Genomic DNA, 26736 nt, shown 5'->3' on the forward strand with positions numbered 1-26736 from the left:
GAAATTTTCCATCTTGAATTATTTTTTTTTAAATTTATTTTTATTATATATTATAAAACTGGTTAACGATTACCCATTTATTTACCATTTTCCTCAATCCCTATTACTGTTAATCGCAATTGACCTAGGCATCTATCCAGTTATTCGGTTGCAGTTACTGATTATTAGCGGTTAGCGGTTAATAACCGCCCCGCTTGTACACCCCTACCTGCAGCTCCCAAAATAATTTATATATATATATATATATTCAAGGAGGTCAGGCAATCGAAATGAATTTCCACTGTCTGACTAGATAAACAAGACCGACGTAGGAATGAGAGACAACATATATACCAAATATCTACCCGACCAACCTCGAGAGGAGGGTGCATACCTGGACCGAGTAGTTGGACCCAAACCATGGACCCAGATGGGCCGAATGAGCCTATCAGCTAGCTACTCAAATTGCAATAAGGAAGACAGTGTAGAAGATAATAGCCCGGCCACACCATCCTAAATGTCCCGATGTTCCTAACAATGAATCAGCCAACGACTTTAACCTGCCAGTAAGCACATAACACTACACGACACCTGACAAGTGGTCCCTACCTGCCAAGAAGTGAGGGATTGAGTGCCACTATTATGCTAGGATAATACTCCCCCAATGAGTGACACTTGGCAAAAGATGTACCTTACTAGAGGACACAAATCAAGTGCAATGCCGGGGTATGCTCATGCCCAATCAACAGATAACACTTGGTTAAGGCCCCGAGGGGAAAATCACTCCACTTAAGAAAGGGAATACCCCTCCAAGTACATACATTCAAACCCGAAACTCCTATTGGCTTAAGCATCGGAAGTAGCCCCACTAATAATCCGAACAACCCGCAATCTTACTTTTTCATCTCATCTGCATTCATTCATGGTATGAGGTTAGCCATGCGATCAAGTGAATCAACATTATTAAACCATTTTTTCATGTTGCCACTAGCATCCCCCTTCTTCTATTGCGCCACCATTACCTCCATTCTCCCTCCATCATCTTCTCCACTCCTCCCGTCCCGACCATCACAATTATCGATTTACTTATTATATAGTTAAATGCTTGGACGACATTATTCTCATCTAAAATACCTCTGGTAGGCTGGTAGCAGGAAAAGAAAAATCTAATAGATATCACAAAAAAGATTAATTGAAAAAAGAAAAAAATAATTACAAAGTTGTATATATGCATCTTGCACAGGACTCACCATAGCTATCTATAACTTGATAATCAATTAGATTTGAAGTCAAAAAATTAGCTTTTTTTTTGCTCTACGCGGATTACATCAAAACGTAGTGACAAGACCTATACCTACCTCCTCTGCAAGCTCATCCCATACAGGAAGAAGTGTCAACACAACGAGGAAAATAGACGCTACAACAAGTGCTTTCCTCCATGTTCCAACGTCTGTCACGTCATTTAAGCAAGGTTTTTCTGGACTTCTCTGAAAATATATAATCGACAATAGATTACCAGGAACAGCAAGGGATACTTTAGAACACTTCAAAAACATTAAAAATAAATAAATAAAATAAAATAAAAAAAACCCTATTATTTCCTTATTATTTTATGTACCTGACATATTAGCACATATAGTCCCCAAGGAAGTGAGAGAGGTCCACCAAGCTGAAATATGGAAAAACATATGTCAATATGAAAATAATATATATTTCAAAGAATCAATCATGGAGTTGCTGCTGAGAATCCAAGAAGGCAAGAACTTAAAGAAAAGGCACTGAAGCATGAACTATAATATGGTATAACTAATAGCACTAAATCACATTGGAAGAAAGGAGCAATCGATGATGGCCCAGATCTGTTGATTTTTTTTTTCAAGTAATTTTTTACCCCATGAAAAAGGAGAGATTCGAACTAGTGACCTCTACTTCATGAGACATGATCCCTAGTCGATTAATTTACCCCTTGAGATCGACCTAGATATGATGAATTCGTGACATACAAAAACAAAAACCATGATATTTAGCAACGGACTAATTTGTCTTCTTCATGATATTACATATAATCAACTAAGTGGATCAAAACATAAATTGGGTATAGCCTTGCCATTGGTTATCATAATAATACAATGACTCAGCAAAGATGAGCTTTCCGTACCACACCCAATCCAAGCAATGTGTAAGTTGTCAGACCATATCCAACTAGCGCATTTTTCCCAAAAGCACCCTGTAAGACATATAATCAAAATTATCATTGTATGATACATAATTCAGGATGATAGTAATGATTAAACAAAATCACTGAAGCTAGGGAAGCTGACATCATTTATTCCACATGAAAAATTGACATATTAAAAAAAAAAAAAAAAAAAAAGGGTAAGGAAAAAGAAAAAGGAAATTATTTGTACTTGCTTCTTCACGGGCAAACATAAAATTGTAGAAGCAAGTACAGGAGCCAGAGTAAAGTTGCTTTTCACCATTTCAGATAAGTTGAAAAGAATCAGTTCAAAGACTCAAGAAACAGCACAGATGAATAAATTGAGGCAGGATTCGGTCAGAGGTCAGAATTGATGTGGGAAATGAAGAATGATGTTTGATAAAAACTAGCAATACAGACTATTTACAGCATCGTCAAAAAAAAGTCCAGTGCTTCTCAGCAATAGACACCACACTCACGCTCGCTCACACACACACATCTCTTAGAGGAGGGAAGAGGGAGAGAGAACCATAAATTATATATATATATATATACACGCTCGCTCACACACATCTCTCGGAGGAGGGAAGAGGGAGAGAGAACCATAAATTATATATATATATATATATATAAGAGAGAGAGAGAGAGAGAGAGAGAGATTGGACAAGCTTTTATCGACTAAGCCCAAGATAGCCCTCCTTTCATCAGACAAACTTAAGATACATTTCACAGAAATAATGGACCAACAGACTATAATAAAAAAATTGAGATGGGGAGATGAAATATAAACAAACTGCTGAAGTTACTTGCATTGCATATGGAATGACAAAAAATTACCAGAATATTAAATCATTACGTCTGAGAAATTTTTGTAAGAACATAAAATAAATGGATACTGAAGATATGTCCTTGGATCAGCACTATAAGATAGAAGGAGCATCCTTCCGATGAAACCTATAACACATGGCTCTTATTAACACAACTCCAATAACAACTCCAACACAAGCCTCCAATTCCACTTATGAGTCTTGCGCGGCACAAAACAATCTGAAGACTATTGAGAAGAGTTCTAATCCTATCTGGAGTCCTAATTTGAAGATAGAGTTCTAAGATAAATTGTATTCTAGTTAGTTGAGAGTCAAAAGAAGTCCTAGATCAATTATGTATAGGGAGTCCTTGTTTATGTTTATCTCTTGTAATACTCCTATATATATATATTCAATGAAAGCTCATCTATAGATCACGGTTTAACAGCCTAATATACTAGTTCTATTATGGTATCAGAGCCAAATCATCGACCAACGTCGTGATCGATGGCTTCCGACTCCGAATCCTCTGCCACATCGGCAGCCTCACATGCTTCACAGCATCCCCCACCACTCGTCCAGTCCCCTGTCATCTTTTCAGTCTCAAATATGAAACATAACCTCAGTATCAAACTCACCAAAGGTAACTTCATGGCTTGGCGAACTCAGATTCTTGCGTATATCAAAGGCCAAGACGCTTATGGCTTCCTTGATGGTTCTTCTCTACCGCCTGCCCAGACGATTCCAAATCCAAGCACTACTGTCGGAGCACCAGCCACTGTCGTCAACCCAAACTTCCTCGCCTGGAATCAACAGGATCAGATGATCCTTAGTATTTTGATTTCTACACTGTCTGAGCCCTATGTCGTCCATGCAGTCGGCTCTCCCTCGGCTTCATCTCTCTAGAACACGCTCCTCACCATGTTCGCGTCTCAAACCCGTGCTCGGGTCATGCAAATTTACTTCTAGCTCGCAACAGTCAAGAAGGGCACCAACTCGATCACCGAGTATTTTTAGACCATAAAGACGCTCAGTGATACCCTTGCTGCCGCAGGACAGCCTCTCAACCATTTTGAGTGTTTCTTTTCTTCTCAAAGGGCTCGGCTCCGAATACGATCCTTTTGTGACATCGGTCACATCCAGAGTTGACCCACTGTCCGTTGATGAACTTTACGGCCATCTACTTGCTCACGAGATGCGACTGGAACAACAAATCCCGAGCATTGATGTTCACCCACCTGCTGCGAACATCACCACCCACATGTCAAATTTTTGCGGTCGAGGTTTCCGTGGTCGTGGCAATCGTCCTTACAACCGAGGACGTGGATCTTTCAACAACAAAGGACGCGGTTCCTATTTCTCCACAGATGCAGCTTCTTCTCGACCTACCTGCCAAATTTGTGGCAAGCCCGAACACACAGCAGTTCGTTGCTACTACCAATAGGACCAACCTAAGTCGTCTCAACAGCCTGAGTCGTACCAGTGGTCCAATCCCCAAGGTAATTACTCCACACCCATACTGCCAGCTAAAGAACTGTGGTATCCTGACACTGGTGCAACTCACCATCTCACCGGCCATCTTCAGAATCTCAACTTAGCTCAAGAAGAGTACCACGGCCAGGACCAAATCCGCATAGGGGATGGAACAGGTTCGAATATTTCTCATACTGGTACTGCTTCTTTTCCTTTGTCTCGTCGAAAGTTCATCTTACAGCAAATTCTTTGTCCCCTCTATTTGTAAAAATCTTCTGTCTGTTAGAAAATTTGCCCTTGACAATTCAATTTTCTTTGAATTTCACGCTTCTTATTTTTGGATCAAGGACAAACAAACCAGGCTTCTTCTTCATCACGGGCAAGTTAAAGATGGCCTCTATCAATTGCTTCCGTCTCCCTCTAGTTCGTCGTCGTCAATAAATCAAGCTCTTGTTGGTGAACGCACCACTCCGGCCTTCTAGCACAAGCGCTTAGGTCATCCAGCTTTTCGCACCGTTCATCGTGTCCTGTCTCAGTTTAAGCTTCCTGTTATTTCCAATAAGGCAGATCCTTTTTGATCAGCTTGTGCTCAAGCAAAGGGACATCAATTGCCATTTTATCCCTCTATTTCTAAAGTTTGTAAACCTTTACAATTAATTCATTCTGATGCATGGGGACCTTGTCCAACTATTTCAGTTAATGGAAATCGATATTATGTTTCATTCATTGATGTTTTCACTAGATATACATGGGTTTTTCATATTCAAGCAAAATTTGATGTCATGCCTAATATATTAGGCTGTTAAACCGTGCTCTATAGATGAGCTTTCATTGAATATATATATATAGGAGTACTACAAGAGATAAACATAAACAAGGACTCCTATACATAATTGATCAATTATGTATAGGAGTCCTTGTTTATGTTTATCTCTTGTAGTACTCCTATATATATATATATTCAATGAAAGCTCATCTATAGAGCACGGTTTAACAGCCTAATATACTAGTTCTATCAGCTCTCACCAATCTAAATGATGCAGGAGCATCCAAGTCCATAGCAAAGCATGCGCACTAGTCCACTTGGACCAGCTAACTAGTAAGTCTAGTCTTTTTGATGCAGGGAGCGTGTAGGAAAATTCAATTTACGGAAAAGAAAGATAAACAAGCTTGAATCTGTTGATTTGCACACAAATGCCAGAAGCAAAATCTTTCTTTAAACCTTTTAATTCACTTACAATGGTAGGAATAAAGGCATCAACACTTGATTGATTCAAGAGAACACAATGTTGGAGTATGAAGAAAAGCTCTCTAGGAATTCTTATTCAATTTCGAAATCAAATAACAAAGCATGACAATTCCAAAGAAACCACAAATTACCTTTAAATAGGTTACAACACGGTACCCTATGCTAGAAACATAAAAAGACAAAAATATACCTAAAAACAAACAAATACTTATGAGAATAAACCTAACTGCCATACTACCAAACTACCGTACGAACAGGATTCTGCTTGTTCGAAGGAGATACACCTTGGATCGACCGAACATCAATCACAACTTTGACCAACCCATGTTGTCACTTCCCCAATTGACCGATATTCGACAAACCCATTCTGTCACTCCCCTGGACGACCAATCTTTGGCTAAAATTGACTGAAGCATCCAGTCCATTTGAATGAACATCCTTGTCTATATAATTTTGACTTCCTCATATCCCAAGAAGACACATAGTTTTCATGATGTGTTCTACATCATTCTCCTCTTCCTCAAGAAAACTCGCGAGAAAACTCGCTCTCAAGTTTAGACTGAAGGAAGACATGTCATCAAAGGGATGAAACTTCAACCACTTTTGTCTCGTGATGATTACTTCATCCTTACACATACAAATCAGATTTAAACATTTCAGCAAATCTTGATGCATCATACTTGAATCTCCAAAATGCTTCCCTTTTTCAAGGTCTATAAACTCACCTCCAACATAGTTTGTAACGACCTAAGAAAAATGCTAGCCACATCTGCGCTACCACTCCAAAATGACTAGTCAATTTGGAGCTTCCCTAGAATCACTTATAAAGTGCAATTTCACCTAGTAAATAAGCAATGTGGGACTTAGCACCTATGAGTGTCTTTATAAACCACACTCTATGTGGGCAACTCATCTTCTCAATATAGAACTAAGGTGTTACATGCTACAAGTTGACTCGAGCCAAATCAAGACAGAATGATCCTCTAGAAGTCTGCTCAAACCAAACCCAATAGAATGCTCTGCTAGAAGTCCACTGGAATGGATCCATATGATGCAAAATAATTTGAGCGATCTTCTAATTTTGGCAACGAATCAATTCCATCCCTTTTGAGTTCTTTCTTGATTTCGTTCACTTTTTGACATTTAGACTTCCCTTTGTTTCCATCTTTGGGCGATTTGGTCCATTTTAGGTTAGTGCTAAACTTAGTTTCTTTCCTTTCTAAACCTATAGGATTGTTATAAGAGGATCATCTTGTATGGGGAATGCAGTTTTTGAGTTCAATAACAATTCAATTTTCATTGTCAATCCGTGTATTAGTTTGTGAATTGAAAACGAAGTTTTTCAATCACTGTTATCGCTTTTCGCTACGTCTACTTTTCAAACTAGATCAAATTAACACATCTATTCAATCAGATAAATCTAGAATGCCTCGATAAAAGGAAGTTTTCAAGAATGCAAATCCTTAAGCATACACATGGATTTTCATTAGCAAATATAGCAATTATATCTTTTAAAATTCTCATATTCTAGAGCAAAAGTTCCTCATAATACATTTGTGGCTCTCTGCCAATATATATAATGGATGGATGAAACCTTTATCTTGTAGCACCTATGTTAAAATAATTATAATTATAACTTACGATGCAAATTCATCACAATACATAGGAAAATTCAACCAATCATCACTGCACAAATTTGCTAACATGATCCCGCAAGTGTGCAAGATTTATAGTGCCCCTTAAATACATAACCGACCTCATATGAGATTTTCCAACAAAATCAAAAGAAAGTAAGTGCAAGGTTACTGTTAGTCAAATAATATTTGCTGTATATTCTGTAATTATAGTTGCCTTATTTGGTTGATTAGGTTGCCTTATTAGGCTGATTATCGTTGCCTTATTAGGCTGATTATAGTTGCCTTATTTGGTTTATTATTTGCTGTAATTGCTGATATTCAGCATTGTAATCACGGTTTTCTTTTCTATAAATACACGAACCCTCACAAAGAGAGGTATTCGGTCCAATTCACATGGTATCAGAGCTAAATTAGGGTTCTATTTGTTTACTGTTCGGCTGGGTCGTGTTTTTTTTTGGTGTGGGGTGGTCGGCTGGGTCCTTCGGTCTCTTTGGTGTGGTGCGGTAGGCTGGGTCATCCGGTCTCTTTGGTGTGGTGCGGTCCCTTCATTGCAGAGGGATCCTTTTGGTGTGGGTAATTCCACGGTGAAGCATGGAATTCTTTGGTGTGCTTTCGTTTTGGAATCAGGAACGTGTGGTGACTGGGTGAGCGTGGAGTTGCGGTAAACGTGTGGTGTCAAGTTGCTATTCGGTTGGGTTGTGGAATCTGTGGGGTTTGGTTCCTCATTGCATGCTGTTCGGCTGAGTCTTAGTCGCAATTTTTTTTTGTTCTGGTGGTGCGTTTTTTTTTTGGCCTTTTTTGCAAGCTCTTGTGCATGTAGTCGTGGTCCTGTGCGTGGAAGACGTGGTGTGTGGAAGTTCGGTTCCTGTTTGATGCTAAAGGGAATTTTAAAATTTTATTTGAGAATTCCAGTTCCTGTGCTTTAGTTTTCGGTTGCTGTGTGGAAGTTGGAATTCTGTTTGGCGTGGAATTCTGGCCCGACAACATTTGTTCGTTGCTTTTCAAATTTTGTGCAAGTTTCTGCACGTTTGGTGGTGCGGTGCTTTGGCAGATCAGGTTTTATTTTTCCTGATTTAATTTTAATTGATTTCATCATGTCTTCTAGTGATTCTTTTGGGGTGCGTTTTACTGGAAAAAATTATTCTACTTGGGAATTCCAGTTTTGTTTATTTGTTATGGGTAAAGAATTGTGGGGCCAGATTGATGGAAGTGATCCCGAACCTACAGAGCCTAAAGAGTTGGCCAAGTGGAAGGTCAAGGATGCACGTGTCATGTCCTGGATTTTAGGGTCTGTTGATCCTCTTATTGTGCTCAATTTACGGGCATATAAGACTGCAAAGACTATGTGGGAGTACTTGCTGAAGGTTTATCACCAGGATAATACCGCACGGCGTTTTTAGTTGGAATATGAGATTGCTAGTTTCACTCAAGGCAATCTCTCCATTCAAGAGTATTTTTCTGGTTTTCAAAATTTATGAGGCAATTTTTCTGATATGGTTTATGCAAAGGTACTTGCTGCCTCTATCCCTGCTGTTCAGGCTGTCCATGAGCAGAGCAAGATAGATCAATTTCTGATGAAATTACGTCCTGAATTTGAAGCTACTCGGTCAAGTTTAATGAACCGGGATCCTTCACCATGTTTGGATGTTTGCTTTGGAGAATTACTTCGCGAGGAGCAGCATCTTCTCACACAGGCTGCGTTCCAACAAGATGCCAACCCGAATCCAGTTGCCTATACAGCCTACGGGAGCGGGAAGGGTAAGGATATGCGCAAGATCCAATGTTATTACTACAAGGAGTCTGGTCATTTTGCCGCCAACTGTGCAAAAAAGTTTGCAACTACTGCAAGAAACGAGGTCACTTAATCAAAGACTGTCCCACTCGGCCTCAACATCGCCATGCTACTGCTAATCAGGCTACAGTGAGCACTTCTTCTGCTCCAGGGATGTCCTCTACTTCTTCAGTAGCTGGATCCTCAAGTCTTACCCCTGAGATGGTCCAGCAGATGATTATGTCCGCTTTTTCCGCCTTAGGGCTTCAAGGTAATACTTCGCATAAATCTTGGCTTATTGATTCTGCTGCATCCAATCATATGACCAAATCTTCTAAGGCGTTGTGCAATGTTCGTTCATATCATGGTTCATCTCACATACAAGTTGCTAATGGAAGTCATTTAGCAATTACTAAAATAGGAGATATCAATCTGTCATTCAAAGATGTTTATGTATCTCCTGGACTGTCGAATAATCTTCTTTCGGTTGCTCAGTTAGTTGAGGAAAACTATAATGTCCATTTTTCTCATGATGGTTGTCTTGTACAGGATCAGGTGTCGGGGATGATACTCGCGAAGGAGTCTAAAGTTGGCAGACTATTTCCTCTACAATTTTCTATTCCTCGTAGTTTATCTTTGGCTTGTCTAACAGTTAATAATCCGAGTGAAGTATGGCACAAACGCTTGGGCCATCCAAACTCTATTATTTTTACTTGTATGTTAAATTTTGGTTTGTTGGGAAATAAAGAACATGTTTCTAAATACTTGCCATTTGATTGTTCTGTTTGCAAACTTGGTAAAAGTAAGACTCTTTTGTTTCCTTCTCATGGTAGTCGTGCTACTAAATGCTTTGATATTGTGCATAGTGATGTGTGGGGCATTTCTCATGTTGTTTCTCATGCCCGATATAAATATTTTGTGACATTTATCGATGATTTCAGTCGACATACTTGGGTCTATTTTCTTCGGGCCAAATCTGAGGTTCTATGTGTTTTTCAGAACTTTGTTGCATATATTGAGAATCAGTTTTCTACATGTATTAGGATATTGAGGTCTGATTCTGGTGGAAAATACATGTCCCATGAGTTTCATGATTTCATACATCATAAAGGAATTTTGTCTCAGCATTCTTGTCCTTATACTCCTCAACAAAATGGAGTGGCGGAACAAAAGAATCGACACCTCTTAGATGTTGTGCACACTTTATTGCTTGAATCGTCTGTTCCTTCTAAATTTTGGATTTGAGCAATATCTAGTGCAGCTTACTTAATTAATAGACTACCTTCTCAGGTCTTGAATTTTGATTCTCCTTATTACCGTTTGTACCATCAGCATCCTAGCTATCTTGATCTGCATACTTTTGGATGTTTTTGCTTTGTTCATTTACCTCCTCGTGAACGTCACAAACTTTATGCTCAGTCTGTTAAATGTGTCTTTCTGGGTTATAGTATTTCTCATAAAGGTTATATTTGCTATGATTCTTGTGCTAACAAAGTTCGTATATCTCATAATGTTGTTTTCTTTGAGAATCAATATTTCTTTCCTACACATGGTGAGTCTTTGACTGAGATTAGCATCCTTCCTTGTTTTGATGAATTGTCCCCTCTTCCTAACCGGTTCAAACCCAAACTTGTGTATGCTCAACGTCGACCAACTTTGCCCCGTCTCGAGTCTGATCCTTCACCTGAAACTGTTCCAACAACTTCTCCTGAGATTGACATGAAAATTGAGACAAGTCCGATCAGTTCTCCCATGCCTCCTGAGCCTGGTCCTCGACGATCTACACGAATATCACATCCTCCTGAGCGGTATGGTAATTATGACACTTCTTTTAATACTACTTTGTCTTCTATTTCCATTCCTACATGCTTTTCAGAGGCTGTTGAATATGAGTGTTGGCGAAAAGCAATGGATGAAGAACTTCAGGCTCTCCAGGACAATCATACATGGAATGTGGTTCCTTGTCCCTCTACAATTAAAGCCATTGGTTGTAAATAGGTTTTTCTCGCCGCTCTGATGGGACTCTAGACAGGTATAAGGCGCGCTTAATTGCACTTGGAAACAAGTAAGAATATGGGGTGGACTATGAGGAGACCTTTGCTCCGATAGCAAAGATATCTACCGTGCGTACGATTATTTCTATTGCCGCCTCCCAAGGTCTCCCAAGGTTGGCCTCTTCACCAAATGGACGTCAAAAATGATTTTCTTCCTGGAGATCTCAAAGAGGATATCTACATGACCCCTCCTCCAGGTTTATTTTCTTCTCCATCTTCCGCTATGTGTAAGTTAAAGCGGTCTCTCTATGGCTTAAAACAGGCTCTCGGGCATGGTTTGACAAATTCAGGTCTACTTTGCTTCGCCTATCTTTTGTTCAAAGCCACTATGACTCTTCTTTGTTTTAGTGCAAGACTCCAGCTGGTCTCGTTCTCTTACTTGTATATGTAGATGATATTGTCATTGCTGGCACCGACTCCACCTTGATTGGCAATCTCAAGCAGAATCTTCAAGCTTCTTTTCATATGAAAGATCTTCGTCCTCTTATGTATTTTTTGGGTTTGGAAGTGCACACAGATTCTTCATGTATATTCTTGAAACAACGCAAATATACTCAGGATTTAATTGGGCTATTGGGTCTTCAAGATTCGCCTCCAGTGGATACTCCTATGGAGGTCAATGTGAAATATCGACATGAGAAGGGTGATCTTCTTGCTAATCCCACTATGTACCGACAGTTAGTAGGGAGCTTGAACTATTTGACTATTACTCGGCTTGATATTTCCTTCGCTATCCAACAGGTTAGCGAGTTTATGAAAACTCCACGCCATCTTCATTTAGCTGATGTTCGTCGTATTCTTCGATATCTTCGAGGGTCACCTGGTCGTGAGTTGTTCTTTCCGGCTGGCCCTCTGCTTCACCTTGTTGCTTATGGTGATGCAGATTGGACCGGATGTCGTGATACTCGGCGGTCCGTCACAGGTTGGTGCATGTTCCTTGGTGATTCTTTGATCTATTGGAAAAATAAGAAACAACCTTGCGTTTCTAAATCTTCTACTAAATCTGAATATCGGGCCATGTCTGCTGCTTGTTCTGAGATTATCTGGCTTCGTGGGCTTCTCGCTGAGCTTGTTTTTTCTCAATCTGAGTCTACTCCTCTTCATGCTGATAATACTAGTGCCATTCAAATTGCTGCTAATCCTGTTTACCATAAGTGTACTAAGCATATTGAAGTGGACTGTCATTCTATTCGAGAAGCCGTAGACAATCGTGTTATCTCTCTTCCTCATGTTTCTACTGATCTTCAAATCGCTGACAACTTCGCCAAGGCTATGACACGACAACACCATCAGTTCCTTGTGGGCAAATTGATGCTTCTTGATCGGCTAGCATCAATTTGAGGGGGGATGTTAGTCAAATAATATTTGATGTATATTCTGTAATTATAGTTGCCTTATTTGGTTGATTAGGTTGCCTTATTAGGTTGATTATAGTTGCCTTATTAGGCTGATTATAGTTGCCTTATTTGGTTTATTATTTGCTGTAATTGTTGATATTCAGCATTGTAATTACGGTTTTCTTTTCTATAAATACAAGAACCCTCACAAAGAGAGGTATTCAGTCCAATTGACAATTACCTGCACAGCTCTTCCACCGTCAAGGCACCCCACTGGAAGCATATTAAAAGCTGATGTTGTTAAGCCACACCTGCAAAAGTTACTTGTATGGTAAGCATATTACACATTATGATAAAGAGAGTAAGATAGTCTCAGAATGGTACATTACCATCCTGCAATCGCGAGAGGATGAATTGGAACTGTTGCAGCATGCATTGCTCTGCACATGGACATGCATACCAAAAGGTTTCATAACAAAGATGAGATACAAGTAAAATTTAATGATCATATTACTGCATCAGTAAGGCTTCAACAGGCCCTTATTACGCATTTATTAGATTAGTCCAAAGGGGCATCACAGCCACTGAATCTATGAATGTCTTCTTAGTTTGCATATCAAAAAATGTTTTCAGTTCAATAAAGCCATGGAGGCGAGGGACATACGCATAACCAAGAGTAGCTCTACTGATGAGTCCAAGAAGCAAAGAACCTTGAAACAACGTGCTTGGAACCTGCACCAAATCTCCCGCAGCATCTTGATTTGATGAGAGCAATAGCCCAACAGCAAACATTGAAAAAGACAATGCAGCACCAGCAAAAGGACCAGCAATCGATATGTCAACTTTTGTACTCCGATCAGGAAGAATAGATTTGAACTGCACAAATTAATAGTTGATAAGCAGAAAATATCCACATAGATACATATAGACTGTATTTTCAGAAAGTTCCAGCCATTATATATCAATGAATATAACTCACTAGCATTATTAGTATAAATATCTCTTTTTCGTTTTTTAGCATGGTAATTAACTCATGCACCCAGCAGTATTTGAAACTGTGACCTAACCTACCACCCCATACTCTTTTTCAGGTGTGGGAGAAAGGGGAAGGTTGGCATAGGCAACGTAATATAAAGATGTAATATTAATTAAATGATTAAATTCACCCCTTCTTATCATATTAAGCTTTTGTGATAATTGATAATTTAATATGGTATCAGAACAGAGGTCATGAATTTGAACCCTAACTCCACAATTCACCCCCTCAATTTAGTTAAATATTTCACATATTGAGTTTCACTTGTTGAGGAAAAGTTTTAACCCAAACGTGAGGGGGAGTGTTAGAATATTAAAATAATGATTGAATTCACCCCTTCCTATCAACTTAAACTTTTGGGATAACTGGTGATTTAACAATAGATAAGCAAAATACCCAAAAATTCAAAATCCCTGGTCCATGAAATCAGAATGCAAATTTTTTAACCAACTTTTTTTAGAAAAAAATAAATTAAAAAATAAAAATAAAAAATAAAAAAAACTTTGAACATGAGAACTGGAGACCAATTAAAAGGGGGGGAAAATGCCTTTCCAGAATTGCAAAGCCACATCTAGTATATCTAGCCGTAGACCAAGTAGAAATGCAGAAGCATCAAATCGTTATTCGCCGATATAAAGACTATAGACCATAAAGATTGGCCAATCCAGGTTATTCCTGAAATATCATCTGTCTTCATCAATAGCTAAGAAGCTCATAATGTATGCATCTGAAACATTGATGTTGTTCTAATAAGGACTGCGCTAGTCAACATAGCATCCCAACTCTATGTTTAAGGAACAAAGCTATAAGCATGTATGCGTATCACATTGAAAATGACGACCTAATTAATCGCACTGAGTTTACATGAAACAAGGGTTGCCAACAAACATGCATGAATTAAAACTGAAGCTCAACATTGGAAATGATGACCTAATTAATCACATGTAGAAATAAATTTAGAACAGTTCATTGTTTCAATTTCACATGCAAAACTAATACTGAGATGATCGGTTCTCGGTTTATGTTGAGTACAGATGATGTGTGCAGTTATGCATGTTTACTTCACTTTCATATGACCATCAAATCTCAGAATAATCCGGCCTAGTTAAGACAGCATAAACATGTCTTAAAGTGAAAGAACTAAAATAAGAAAATTTTCAAAGAATATAAAAGGAAATTTATGTGTATAATAGCTAACTAGCAGGTGGGATTGATACCGAGTATGCAACAAATTTACAGTATAAAATGCAATATGTGCAGTTATACATAGATACAACAAACACAGTATGATAGTACCATATGATGACAACATTGTGGTTATCATTTGATCCAGAAGGAAATTCAAAATGAACTTCAAATTTTGGTGTGATCACCAATCTATTAGCACCTGAGGTTTTATAGTATGAGACCATTATATACTGTCCATTCCTTTTTTGCTGATAATATGTTATGGTAATATTAGGCCAGAGAGTTAGATAATTCTGAAAGATCCCTCACGTTTACTTTACGAAGAATTACTTCCAGTATTCTTGAATATTTTTTATACTAATTCCTTTCCCGGAAATCATAGGTTGAATTGAGAAAAGAGAAAGTGAAGAGGTTAGGGCACACAAGGGATTATCGGCAAAAGAGGTTAAAGTTGGATTAAAATTGAAGCACCCTGTTGCAATAACAGTTTTATGGGGTCACTGTTTTAGAGGGATGAGGAAGTTGGATAACTCCAACTCCAAGTTAAATGCCTAGAACAGTCAGTATTAGCCAAAGAGAGATCCGCAGGTCTAAATGCCTAAATACTAGATTTCCTCTTCCATCAATTTAAGATCTTCTTCTCTATCTTACAATAATACCCTAGTCACTGGTATGGAAGAAAACATTTAACTTGAAAACCAAGAACAGATGAACTTGAAAGATGACAGAAATAATGCCTAAAGTATTGGTCTTGGTGATGTCAAATAACCATTTACTGCTGGATGTGTTTACGGAAATATGGGAATTGGTCTTGACCATGTTAAATAACCTTTCAATGCTGGATTATCTATGCAGATTATGGGAAATTGGTATTGACCAGTTGAATAACTGTTCAATTCCCAGCAACTTTACTAAGAGCCTTCCTTCCATACATGAGGCTGGCATTACTCAAATATCTGAAGAAAAGGAGAACAAGAACTGGCTTGCATTTCATTTGTGTATCAAGCTCAATCATATAAAATTGTATTGCAACATTCTCACCAAGAGCAGAAAATAAAAACTAAGATGAAAACCGTGCCCATATCTTGTTTATAAACCCCCAAAAAAGAAGTTTCTGCCATTTAATGTCTTTAGGCCTGGAACTGACATACAGAAATAATTAAATATACTCACCTGAGTAATTGCACCAAAGCTGCCAAGGGTAATGTTGGGAATGAAAAAAGGAATGCTTAGCCTTACTTTCTTTGGGAAAGCAGCCAGAAAGTGCCCAACTTCCTGCATGTAAAAAATTTTATCATGTGGAGATAAAACAAAAGATAACAATTGAAGACAACCTTACCTTCTTTTACGTTTACTTATCAAAAAAAAACAATTGAAGACAAATAAAAGAACATTTGATCAAATTTGGCAACATCAGTATCACTTGTGGAAGAAAATTAATCAAGAAATAGGTGAAAAGAGAGATAAGAAAACAATATACACATGGCTGATTATGAGATTTTCAATCACTGAAAACATACACAAGTTTTGATATTCTCTTTCACTCGGAATCTATAGTTTTTGTTAGCATATTTGAGAAGTAGCAAAATTTAACTTTTATCTCTTTGGTAATTAGTCAACTCAAGATAGATGGTTTTGGATGCGACTTTCAACATTGAACCGGTGAATAAAGTCTGTACAGTAGCAAAGCCAGGATTCTAGTTCGTAAGGTGCAAAATTAAAAGATAAAATTGAAAATATATATATATATATAAAATATAACTTACAAAATTTATCGGCTTTCAAACTTCACAAATTCAATCCCTCTTTCTTTATGATTGGAACTTTTCATATAAAGCCTTGCAGTCTCTCTCTCTCTTTAGAGTCCAATTTTTACTCTAAAAACATGTTTGGTGTAGTAATATGATTCAAGCTGCAAGGACAAAAGCATAATATGGACAGTGGGGGAGTGACCAATCGGTCATGAGTCCGTCTTTTTCCTCCCATGCTGACGCGTGTACTCTGATCTAGCAGTTGATGAGTCTGGAAGCACCAGTTTCTTTGTGGAATTATAATTTATGACTCCACCTTTTCAGTCTTTGGCCTTTCTCATACACACTTTTTTGCTAAATAAACATTTTCTACACGCTGGCCTTTCTTATCAGCACACTACCCCAAACATCACCCTTTATTGGAGTCCTAACAGAAAGAAAGTAAAGAGAAAGACTTATGTGACATTCTTGCTACAAAAATCACTACACCAGTTAAGTCCATGGTAATTAAGCTGATTTAGTTACACCCTAAAAACAGAAAGAGAGAGACCTGGGGCCTTGTTAGCACACAATCCGAACTTTCCCTTTATTAGTGTCCAAGTCACTAGTTAAGTAAGAGATAAATAAGGTCACTTATATTAAGAGAGAGACACTTAAGGCCTAATTAAACTTGGGTTGCTTATAGGGGGTCAAGAATTTATGGATGGGATGGCTTTGATAATTATCTTTATTTTAGTATGTTATTGGTCAGAGAGCAAAAATTGAGAAGTAGAGTGAGAGAGAGAGAGAGAGAGAGAGAGGATTCGCATGATCCATTTTTATACTCATTCTTTGAGTTAAAACCAGAGCCAGAGGCCTTGTCAAGGGAGAGAGTACGAAGCTCGTCATTGTTTAGTATCTTGGCACGGCCATCTCCCCAAGAAATGTCAAAGTCTTGGTAGAAATCTACCGCAGAAGAAATCACCAAAGAGCAAACAAACACCAAGATTAGCAGACTAATTGAACGAATAGAAGTGAGAGAGGCCATTGGTTGATGTATCTAAACCACAATTTAGAGGTAAAAATGTGATTTTGGTACAGTAGTGAGGCTGGATCCATTTCTTGAACTGAGATGGATGTGACAACGCCTAAGTACCACGGTTTATATAGGGGTGAAAAGGGGATAGAGAGAGAGGCAAAAGAGAGAAATTAGTTTCTTCCTCTAACAGCTATGGGCAACAAAGGGATGGGGTACTTCTTTTTCAGGGTGGGCAAGGCCTAAACATACACCTGGTTATAGGTTTTTTAGGCAGGCCAGGGGGGTCATTTGCCCCCTTTCCTCTTTCGCTCCACCGGTGCAGTCTAACCTAAGATTAACCCAACCCCAATCCACACCTTACCACCCAATCCAAGGCTCAAGGGTGAAAAATCTACACTACTGATTTGGGTTTATTAGTCTCGTGGTCAACACATTTTACAACATGGGCACTTCTGACAATTAGATTCTCCAGATAAAATATGTAACCATATAAGCATTTTTGTGAAGAACTTATAAAAAGAAAAAAACATAAACTCTACAATAACTTGTGTCCACAGACACTATCAAAATAAGCTACCGAATGACATTTCCTGGTGTTTTCCATGGTTTGCAAATGATGTGATTTTGGGTATGGGTCCTAGGAACTTTTAATACTCCAGGACAATGTACATGACCCATACATGGACAGCTTTAGCGACACAATATCAAAATAAGGTACCAAATTCCATTTTTCTGCAGTTTGCAAATTATGTGGTTTTGGCATGGGACCTTGGAATTTTTAATACTCCAGGACAATGTGCAAAACATACACGGATAGCTTTAACGAAATCTGAAATCATATGATTCCAATAGGAGGAATGGGTTCCAACTTTACAGACCTAAACCCACCCACCTCACCCTATCCTTTACCACATGAGCTAAGGGCCAAAAATTATCAAATGGTTAATTATCTTCAAATGCCACAAGCAGGTAATATAATAGAGCTTAGTCTGCACTCAAAATAAAGTAACTTACAAAGTGGCAATGGCAATATATAGGATAGTTTATGGTAAGCATTTCAGTTCCTAAAAATAAAAAAATAAAAAAAAATAAAAAAAATTTAAGGAAAAAAAAAAGTGAAAAATAGAAACAAGTAGATTAATATTTGCATAATAAACATAGCGCAACATGTTATAATAGGCAAGAAGAAACTTTTCCCAGTGAAATGCATTTATATAACCAAAAGAAACAGACAGCAAGACAGTTTTGCTTACATGAAACAATAGAACTCCCAAGACACCATATGCTAGGGGCAAAGCAGACTCCACAAATGGAAATAGCAGCTCCATATCTGGCGGTTCAATAGCATTTGGATCTGTGAAGTATTTCACTACCTCTGGCGGAAGTCGATTGAGCTGCTTAATAAGAAATATGTAATCAATGGCATATCTCTAAAATGACAAACAAATTGATAGTTGATGAACCATTATGATATCCTAAACATGTGATAAAAGAGAGTGTACTAACATCTACAGGAGAAGACTACGATGTAAACTTGTATTTGCAATCATATACCTGAGATGCAATTCCTAACTCCACAGAGGAACCAATGGTTAGAAGGAATAACAAGAAAGCAATCACATACTGCCAAAGTGTGGTTGGTCCCGGCTCTGAAACCTCTTTTCGCAGCAAACCAAAGCTAACACGTGGACCACCACGTGGGTCGGGTCCTTCTGAATTGGGTTCCTCAACCATAAAAAGGTTGTACTTATGACCTATGACTTCGAACAGCTGACTCTGAAGTTTGGCAAACACTTCTTCTCTCTTTCCCCTTAAATTTCCAAGGAACAGAATGCCCTCACCAAGGTCTCCAAATGGCTCTTCTTTGGTAACCCAGAAGGTAGAGTAGCCAAAAAGCTTTTCCTTAATCAACTTTACATCAGCAGGATCAACCTTCTCGGGTCCAAGGAGTTCCATCAGTTTAAAAGAGTCAATTTGGAAGTTGTTGTAAGCTGGTCCAACCGGAGATATACTTGGCGGCTGAAGAAGGAAACATTGATAGACTCGAAATCAGCAGAGCCATCTTATATTAGTATTAGACATAAATTCATAGGTCAGTGTTTGTCTCTTTTAATCTTTAATTTCCACTACCAACATATGATATAGCAACAAATGAATCACCAGCCAGTTACCTTGCAAGGAACATTGGTAGATAAAAAAACTGGGGCTTTGTTGAAAAACCAAGGGCCTCTTGGAGGCCTTACAAGAAGTACTTCCAGAAAAGCATTTCAATTCGACAATTTTAATGACCGACACCAACACTGAAATTGAGCATTTGAAAGACATTCCCAACTCCAATTGAATCCTATAGAAGCCATTTTCGTTTTTAATTTTAAATATGCAGAAAATCTAAATGTTCTGGTAAAAGCATGTGGTTGCCATGTTATAAAACAAATTGAATTCATTAATCCTAACGCTATGCTTGGTAAAACTAAATTTTAACTCGGAATTCAATTTAAACTTCGGTTCAAATTCAACTCTGAAAATCAAAGAAAAGGAGACCGCGCTTAAAATGAAAAACAAATTAAAGCGTAAAAACAATACCCTCGAAGAAACAGAAGCAGGAGGCGTCGTTTTCTCCGCATTGAACTCCTCTGCCGCTTCTTCGGGCTCTGCCGTCGTCGTTGCGGTTGCATTCGAATCCCTCGAAGCGTCACTACCACTCTCTCCATCGCCATTGCTATCATTGTCAACACTAAAACACCTAAACCTACCGAAGTTTCTGTACAAAACCTTCCTCCTCAACCTATACGATCTTTCTCTGCACAAGAAACATGAATTCCTTGAACTGGACAGCTCCGGGAACCGAAATCTCTCCCTGGGAGCACCGCAGCGAGGGATTGAAAGGAACTTGAAATCCACGGGTGTAAAACTACAGCTCGTGAGAGTTCCCATTTGAATCAACTAAGCGAAAAGCAAGAATCTTTGAATACAACGATGGCAGTGATTCAAGAAGGCGTTTTTTCAGTGCTGCATTTGGGGAATGACACGAGATTCTGTGGATTCAAATGGAAGGAAAATGTGAAGCGAAGAGAGTGGAGAAGAGGGAGAGGGAGAGGGAGGTACACTCACAGCACGTTTGGCTGTGGCACAATATCTACTTTGCTGGATTTCAAAAAATATCTTTTTCCTTTTTTTTTTCGCTTTGGCTAATGTGACATTGCTGACGAAGCTGCTTGTGGCTTGATGAAATGGCGGGGGCATTATATGTAATTTAGATTTGATCCTTGAATTTTTAATTTCAAGAATAAGCTTTTTAAGTTTTGTGCTCACGTTTCAAATGACAAAAATTATGCTCCCTTTTTTTCAGCATAAAATATTTTAAAAAAAATGTTTTTCTTATTTTTTGCTCTTTGGTGAGACCAAAAATAAAAGTCAAATCAAAAATATTTTCGGTTTGACAAAAAAACTTCTTTAGTTTCAAAAAATGATTTACATGTTTAAATTCCGTAAATCATTTTCTGAGTTTTAAGTTTCTTCTTCTCAAACCGCTAAACCATCGTGAGACCATCACCAAGACAAACTCGGGCCACCACTGGGTCACCACCAAATTACCATGGACCATCACTGAGCCACTCTCGAACCACCATCGAGCCACCACCGAGCCACTCTCGGACCACCACCGAGCCACTCTAGACCACCGTCGAGCCACCTTGAACCATCACCGAGCTAACCCCGCACTATTAATGAGCCACCCTCGGACCATCACTGAGTCACTTCCGGGCCATTACCGAGCCACAATGGACCATCATCAAGCCATCTCCAAACCATCACTTAGCCACCCTAGATCATCACTGAGCCACTCCCAAACCACCCTCAGATCACCACAGAGGCACCCCCAAACTACCACCAATTCACCCCAGGACCACTCCCGGACCATCGCCGAGCCACCCGAAACTATCATCAAGCAACCCTCGGACCATCAATTTAATACCTTCATATTAACTCTCTCTTTTCAATGGAATGGTAAGACCAAGTTACCTTACTTAAATAGAGTAGTTGATATCACACTAAAAACCATATAATATATTTTTATGAACATAATTCCATGAGACTTTTTTTTCTTGAAACACAAATCCTTTTCACTTTAATACCTGCTCTCAAAAGCCTGTCTTTTCTAAAATCCTTTTGTAAATCATTTTCCTTTCAAAACCCTTTTTCTTTCCAAAACCTATAAATCATTTACTCTTTTAAAAAGCATAAATCATAAATTCATTTTCCTTTCAAAACCCTTTTCTTTTGAACATCTTTTTCCTTCAAAATCCATGTCAAGCACATAAAACGTCAGAACTCATAATCACAGTTATGTACTTATAAATCATTTTTAAAATAACTCAGTAGGTATTATACTTACAATCCTTGAAGATTCAAGACTGCTAGGAGATTGTAATGTCCAATAAATTAATTAGGTGTTAAACATGACTTAGACTAATTAAGTGACTAATTAGGTTAAATGAGAAGAAGAAAAAACACCTAAGAAAACGTTCAGAGGAGAATTTCTGAGTGATGTGTCCGGGCAGACCCATTTGGTGTCCGGAAGGGCTTGGCAGAAAGTCTCTATCTGTTGCTGTGTCCAGACGGCCAGCGGATGGAACTCCTAGTGAGTTCCAATTCATATGCGTGTCCGAACGAACGATTTATGCGTTCGGGCAGCTTCATCCAAGAGCGGCACCCTCAACAACTCATTAGGGGGCAATTTGCCCACTCTCCACAGTAATTTTCTCTTGCTGTCACTATTCAAGGCATTTGTGTAATTAGGTCAGAAAAATTACAAAATTTTAAGAAGAGACGAAGGCTGAAGACGATGCAAGCCTTTTTTTTTTTCCTTTCCAAAATGCGTCATTTAACTAATAAGGCAGTGAGGCACATTTAACTCTTGCCTTTTTTTTAAAGACTATGAGCCTCTTCTTCTTTTTTTCAACTTTGCGCCTATTTTAACAAGGTATGACTTTTTTTGTTTTTACCATTTTGTTTTTGAAACCTACGCAACTTTGATTTGTGAAACAAAGAAGTGACAATTGCTAAAGACAGTAAGGCACCGTACGACTCATATCGAAAAGATTTCAAGCTTGATTTTTGAAGCAACACATCTACCTCACATGTATTTTTTTAAAATAAATGATTGAATAAAATTTAACTATGTGGACAGTCACATTATAGAAGCTTCAAGCCTAGTGTTGGTATAGTTTTTCGGTTTGGTGACATGTCGACCTTTGATTCGCTTTGTTCTACGTAATCTGCAAAATAATAAACACTGTATTAGGGGATGCCGACAATCTTACCCCGATGCCTAAGTCAATAGGCGATCTCAGGGAGTGTCCAGTATAATTTCAGAAAGTATTCAGTGTAAGAAAAGTTCAATCTAGTTGATACATGAGAATAATTGCCTATTTATAGGACCATGGGCGCGTTTAGGTTATTCAAGGGATCCCGGATTTCCTGGGATCGCCATAATTTACTCTCCGGATCTCTCGGGATCGGCGACCATCTCTCCAGATTCTTCGGGGTCCATGATCTTTGATTATCCAGGCCAGGATCTTTTGGGAGCGTTCCCTAACTAGAAAGATAACGCTCTGCAGATCCCGAGCCTTCTAGAATCGAGGATTACAACAACTTTTGGTTGTAGTTTCGTACCCGACTAGGCCTGAAATTTGGTTCTGGGCTCATTCAGGCTATGAGAAATAATAATTTCCCCAATAGTTACCCCCAAATTCTCTTATTTGAAATTTGCAAGTAAGAGAATTAATTACCAGCATTTCCTTTGAATTTGAAATTTTTGGAATCCACGTCTGAAGCATGCCGCCTTTCTCAAAGTAATTATGATGGGTGATGCCTCGTATCTCGAGTTCAGGAACTCGAGGCGCCGCTTTAATGACACACCAAATTTTTGGAAGGCGGCTGATTGGTGGATGTCGGTTCAGTTCCAAGGCACGCGCGACAGCAATTGGATTGAAGGCCGTCACTTCGATTCTCGGGTAGGCGTGATCGGCTGGCGCATTTATTGCATTCTCCCTATATATACCTTCCTCTTGACGAATTTCCTCAAACATTCGGCACTTTGTTCCTTCTTCATCAGAAAAAAAAAAAAAAAAAAAAAAAAAAAAAAAAAAAAGCCTTATTCCGGCGGCTCTGCAACTCCTTTGTTCAAGAGTGTCCATACCGGTGTCGATTCTACATTTCTCAGGGTCGATCAACTTGAGGGGAGCGTTGACAGTAGCAAAGACTCCACCACGAACAGAGTTTCAGCTCAGCCTAAACCGATTGTTGAGGGCAGCAAAGCCTCCACCATGAACAGAGTTCTGGGATCCAGGAGGCTTCACCTTTCTGAGCCGGTTGAGAATGTATTCCAGGGTCCCAGGTTCGGGGATATCTGCCTTCCACCATTCCTTTTCGCAAGAGAGGTTGGAATGTGTAATCCCTGGTTCTATGTCCTTTTAATCTTGATCAAATTCTCAACAACTAAAAGAGGACATAGAATACTTCCAACATCAGAAAATATGCGTACTTCTTCATTTTTTCATTTCTTTTGATTTCCAACTGATGTGACAATTTCTTCTCCCAAGGACAAGGCATCTTTTGATTTCTGACTAATGTGACAATTGCTTCTCCCGAGGACAAGGCAGCTTCCAAGCCTTAATTGTGTATTAAGATGTTCCCGAGCTTTAGTTGTGTACTAGGTTGTTCTCAAGCTCTAATTGTAACTGTTGAATTTTCTGTAATGAAAATTTCGAGCCTTAATTGTGTATTAAGCTGTTCCCGAGCTTTAGTTGTGTACTAGGCAATTCCTGAGCTCTAATTGTAATTGTTGAATTTTCTATAATGAAAATTGCTCTTTAATGAAATTTTTGCTTCTTGAATAACTTGTTTGTTTCTGTTGTGAGTTGCAATGGCTAATGAGTAAGATCTCAATAAGTTAGACAAATAATAAATCATCTAAGTTATTTCCAAGAGAGCACTTAACCGGGTAAATCGTAACTTCGCAATTACAACCGAGCTACCCTCCAATCACTTAGGCAAATAGTCGGATTTGCCTGAGTGAATACCAGGGAAGGTAGCAACCCGAGCATGTATCCAAAGCAGCGGAGTCCGAGTATGCATCCGAGCTACGGAGTTCGAGCGTGCATCCGAGGTTGCGGCCATAAGTAAAGACGTAACCGAGGATAGAGACTCACTTGGTAGTTTGTTTATGATATATTTTCATAAATTTTTGTATGTGATCGCATTGAGTTACCCCCCAATAACTTAGATAAAAATTAGAATAAGTTATTTCTGGGGGAGTGCTTAACCACCGAGTTATGCCCCAATAACTTAGATAAAAATTAGAATAAGTTATTTCCGAGGGAATGCTTAATCGGCTATACCATAACTTAGAATAATATTACCGAGCAACCCCCTTAATGACTTAGGCAAATAATCGGATTTGCCTGAGTCATTATCGAGGAAGGTAACTACCAATTTTTCGAGCTACCCCTTTAATGACTTAGGCAAATAATCGGATATGCCTGAGTCATTACTGGGGAAGGTAACTAATCAATTTTTCGAGCTACCCCTTTAATGGCTTAGGCAAATAATCGAATTTGCCTAAGTCATTACCGAGGAAGGCAACTACCAGTTTCTGAGCTACCCCCTTAATGACTTAGGCAAATAATCGGATTTGCCAGAGTCATTATCGAGGAAGCACCCCCAAACTTACATATTTCTAGTCCCTTAGCAATAGAAAACTGAAAAATAAACTGAAAAACAACAAGATAAATCCTTCTTTCATAGGATGTACGATTGCATTTAGCAGATGTAATAAGCCTTTTAAACCCTAGGACTCCCTAGTGGACGAGTAAAGTCTCGTGAGGGTTTGCTAGTAATAATACCCATAAACATTGTTTCTACCATGTTATTCATAAGATTGAATGTTACAAAAACAATGATTCTCATTCATTAGCAAGCTTAACAAAATAAACTTCATCTTCACAAGTTCAGGGAATTAAAAATTAAGCTACTAACATGGCATTATGAGATATCACAAGATTCAACTAGTGTAAAGTGAACTTAACACGTAGTCATGGGGTTTCAAAAACTAATATCAATCGTGAATGGTTCAACACTCAAAATTTGTTGGATTCCCCATTAGATAAAACAACCAAGGCATTTTTTTTTTCACTATATGCAAACTGTTCAATGCTTAGCTCCCTTAAGTTTTCTAATTGACCTATGTAACAAGTGTTAGGTCAATGACTCCCAAACCAAATGGTTTTAGGGCACTAGGTGTAAAACACCCTAAAGACTTACTAACTCGAGTCAAAAAGGCTATGAAGCTAAAGTTAGCCATTTTTCCATCTTTTGACGCGAATACTCAGTGCTTAATGAGGCAAGAGATTGGATTACTCAGTGAAAAGCTCAAAGTGATCAATATTATTCTTCTTCTTTTTTTCTCTTTTTTTTTTTTAATGCCAAGGTTATTCCTCCAACATGTTATCCAATTGCATCCCAGATATTGATAACATACATAACTGATTTCAAATTTCATACCCCACAGACTACGTGCTAGTGTGCTTGTGAGAATCAAATTGAAACAAGTAATATCTCATGCTGCCAAAGAAAATAACAAAACTCTAAATTCCCTAGTCAAGTGATTATGTGTTCATCATTTTAAGCTCACAAATGAAATACAAATAAGAATTTAAGTTCAACCAAATTCTTAGAGATAACATAGCAAAAAATTGGACAGTGTTTCGTTCTTCCATACTCCCAAACTTGAATCACACACTGTCCCCAGTGTGTGTATAGAATTGAAAATAACAGAAAGAGGATAGGAATACATGAATGAGTAGATGTAGGGCATATCATACCCCCAAACTTGATTGCAAAAACACATGTCCTGAAAAAGAGAGTGATACTCCAACCAAATACCAGTCAAGTGCAACACATTGTTGTAAAAATATAAACTAAGAATGAAACAACAATGGAGAAGATAAACCTGGAAGGAGATCATGTACCCTGTCCTAATGAAGGACTTGAGCGCACAGGGCCTGCGCTCGAACCTATGAAGTTAACTCATTTAGTCAAAATATGTGGGATCCGTCAAGCCAACGGAATCCACATCCTTGATGTGCTCAGTGCTCTCTGACCCTTAAATTTAAATTTGAAGCACCAATCTTTTCTTCTCATGGACCAAAGAGAATAAATTTTACCTACAGAAAAGTAATT

General features: G+C 38.5%; 1 protein-coding gene across 1 annotated transcript; it reads right to left on the reverse strand.

Moving 5' to 3' along the window:
- Positions 1–1153: 1153 nt before the first annotated feature.
- LOC133872978 (probable zinc metalloprotease EGY1, chloroplastic) lies at positions 1154–20666 on the reverse strand. Its single transcript, XM_062310675.1, has 10 exons — positions 20080–20666; positions 19051–19515; positions 18750–18890; positions 15901–16002; positions 13168–13379; positions 12893–12943; positions 12745–12814; positions 2138–2206; positions 1598–1648; positions 1154–1466 (listed from the first exon to the last, which is right to left on the reverse strand). Exons 1-10 carry the CDS (start codon positions 20428–20430, stop codon positions 1308–1310), a joined length of 1671 nt encoding a protein of 556 aa, XP_062166659.1. The 5' UTR covers positions 20431–20666; the 3' UTR covers positions 1154–1307.
- Positions 20667–26736: the final 6070 nt, after the last annotated feature.

The sequence above is a fragment of the Alnus glutinosa genome, chromosome 7, assembly GCF_958979055.1.
Source record: "Alnus glutinosa chromosome 7, dhAlnGlut1.1, whole genome shotgun sequence".
In the NCBI taxonomy this organism is placed as follows: domain Eukaryota; kingdom Viridiplantae; phylum Streptophyta; class Magnoliopsida; order Fagales; family Betulaceae; genus Alnus; species Alnus glutinosa.

Excerpts from the sequence above, each read along its gene's own strand:
- LOC133872978 (XM_062310675.1), bottom strand. The coding sequence starts at position 20,430 with ATGGGAACTCTCACGAGCTGTAGTTTTACACCCGTGGATTTCAAGTTC. Across the intron at positions 1,649-2,137 it reads CATTGCTTGGATTGGGTGTG|CTTGGTGGACCTCTCTCACT; the intron begins GTACGGAAAGCT and ends TCCATATTTCAG. Across the intron at positions 1,467-1,597 it reads TATATGTGCTAATATGTCAG|AGAAGTCCAGAAAAACCTTG; the intron begins GTACATAAAATA and ends ATATATTTTCAG.